This window comes from Amphimedon queenslandica, unplaced genomic scaffold (assembly GCF_000090795.2).
Source record: "Amphimedon queenslandica unplaced genomic scaffold, v1.1 AMPQUscaffold_11963, whole genome shotgun sequence".
Taxonomy (NCBI): domain Eukaryota; kingdom Metazoa; phylum Porifera; class Demospongiae; order Haplosclerida; family Niphatidae; genus Amphimedon; species Amphimedon queenslandica.
In genome coordinates this window covers 1-2,092 of record NW_003547798.1, presented here as the reverse complement: position 1 = coordinate 2,092, position 2,092 = coordinate 1, and the positions used below count along the sequence as shown (strand labels likewise).

Below are 2,092 nucleotides of genomic sequence, written 5' to 3'. Positions count from 1 at the left end.
AATAATAAAAATAACATAACAATAATAATAATAACCTACAATAAAGTGCCACACCTCTAGCGCTACATCCTTTAGCTGATACACCAGTAACAGTATCAGTACTCTTAACAGTGCCTAAAACAATAATAATAATAATAATAATAATAATAATAATAATAATAATAATAATAATAATAATAATAAACTACAATAAAGTACCAAACCTCTAGTGCTACGTCCCTTAGTTGATGCACCAGTATCAAAATCAGTATTATTAACAGTGCCTAAAACAATAATAATAATAATAATAATAATAATAAACTACAATAAAGTGCCAAACCTCTAGTGCTACGTCCCTTAGTTGATACACCAGTATCAGTATCAGTACTCTTAACAGTGCCTAAAACAATAATAATAATAATAATAATAATAATAATAATAATAATAATAATAATAATAATAATAATAAACTACAATAAAGTGCCAAACCTCTAGTGCTACGTCCCTTAGTTGATACACCAGTATCAGTATCAGTACTCTTAACAGTGCCTAAAACAATAATAATAATAATAATAATAATAATAATAATAATAATAATAATAATAATAATAATAATAATAAACTACAATAAAGTACCAAACCTCTAGCACTACGTCCCTTAGTTAATGTACCAGTATCAGTATCAGTACTCTTAACAGTGCCTAAAACAATAATAATAATAATAATAATAAACTACAATAAAGTGCCACACCTCTAGCGCTACGTCCTTTAGTTAATGCACCAGTATCAGTATCAGTACCATTAACAGTGCCTAAAACTATAATAATAATAATAAACTACAATAAAGTGCCACACCTCTAGTGCTACGTCCTTTAGCTGATACACCAGTATCAGTATCAGTATCATTAACAGTGCCTAAAACAATAATAATAATAATAATAATAATAAACTACAATAAAGTGCCATACCTCTAGTGCTACGTCCTTTAGTTGATGCACCAGTATTAGTGCTCTCAATAGTGCCTAATAATAATAATAATAAACTATGATAATGTCCACACCTTTAGTGCTACATTCATTATTTGGTGAACCTCTCATACCATTTAGTCCAATAGTAGTTACTCTGTTCTTGCATTTGACCCTATAGGTAAGTTATTAAAATACAAAAATTTTGTTTACAAGTTAACCTTTTTCTTTTGTTGACGTTTTAGTTCAGCTGCTATCTGCCAAATTTCCTTCTGCTGAATCCGTTCTTGCTTCTGTCTCTCTTTTTCTTGTTTCTTCTCCTCTTTGTCTTGCAGCAATTTGAGACTTTCAGCTGATGTAATTACTCTGTCTGAATACACCTGTTGTTGTGTGTTTGACTGTGGTGGGGATGGAAGTGTCAAAAACCTACTAAAAGAGCTTCGGTATGAAGGCTGATGATATGTGGATTGCTCCTGATCATCATGTGGTGAAGAGGAGTCGAGTCCTTTAGCTTTAAGCCAAGCATTATAGCGAGCATCAGTTTTTATATCATAACCATTTTCCCATCGACGTTCAAATCTAACAACTTCTTCCTTGGTAAACACAAGATCATCATCAGAGAGTGAAGATATAGGTGATGAAACAGGAGGAGAAAACTTGGTGGAGGGACTGCTGGTGATACAAAAGTAGAACATAAATGACGAGACTTTTTGGGGATATATATTGGTATATAGAGTCCAGAGTCATGAGCAAAATCAGTGGTAACGGGCGATTCAATGGGTAACTTAATGGCATCCCGATTAAATGGATAGACTCCTGTAGTTGAAAATGAATTTCTGGTATTATGGACAGTCATAGCTTGCATCCAAGCTTTTGAAAAAATAGAGCAAAAGTTATACTTATTGATAGCCATATGAGGATTATTGCTACAAAATTGATGGCATTCTTTTCTCCAGTGTGACTTCAACGGACCAAATACACCTTTATCCAGAGGCTGAGTCAGATGGGTTGTATTCGGTGGGAATGTAAAAATCACTACTTTCTCCTTTGCTGCTAAACAAATGGTGTCAGGGCAGTAGTGTGATGAGTGACCGTCTAGTAGCAATAGTAGTGGTCTTGCTTTAGGAGCATAATGTAGAAAGAGCTTT

General features: G+C 32.9%; 1 protein-coding gene across 1 annotated transcript in view; it reads right to left on the bottom strand.

Moving 5' to 3' along the window:
• Nucleotides 1-2,086, bottom strand: part of LOC109588644 (uncharacterized protein K02A2.6-like) — a gene marked incomplete at its 3' end in the record, with an annotated part of 8,309 nt that extends 6,223 nt beyond the window's left edge. The window contains 8 exon segments of the mRNA XM_020004784.1: nucleotides 16-114; nucleotides 204-263; nucleotides 320-379; nucleotides 469-528; nucleotides 835-894; nucleotides 948-1,001; nucleotides 1,079-1,119; nucleotides 1,166-2,086. Coding sequence (XP_019860343.1) covers nucleotides 16-114; nucleotides 204-263; nucleotides 320-379; nucleotides 469-528; nucleotides 835-894; nucleotides 948-1,001; nucleotides 1,079-1,081 — 396 coding nt within the window.
• Between the last annotated feature and the right edge of the window lie 6 nt (nucleotides 2,087-2,092).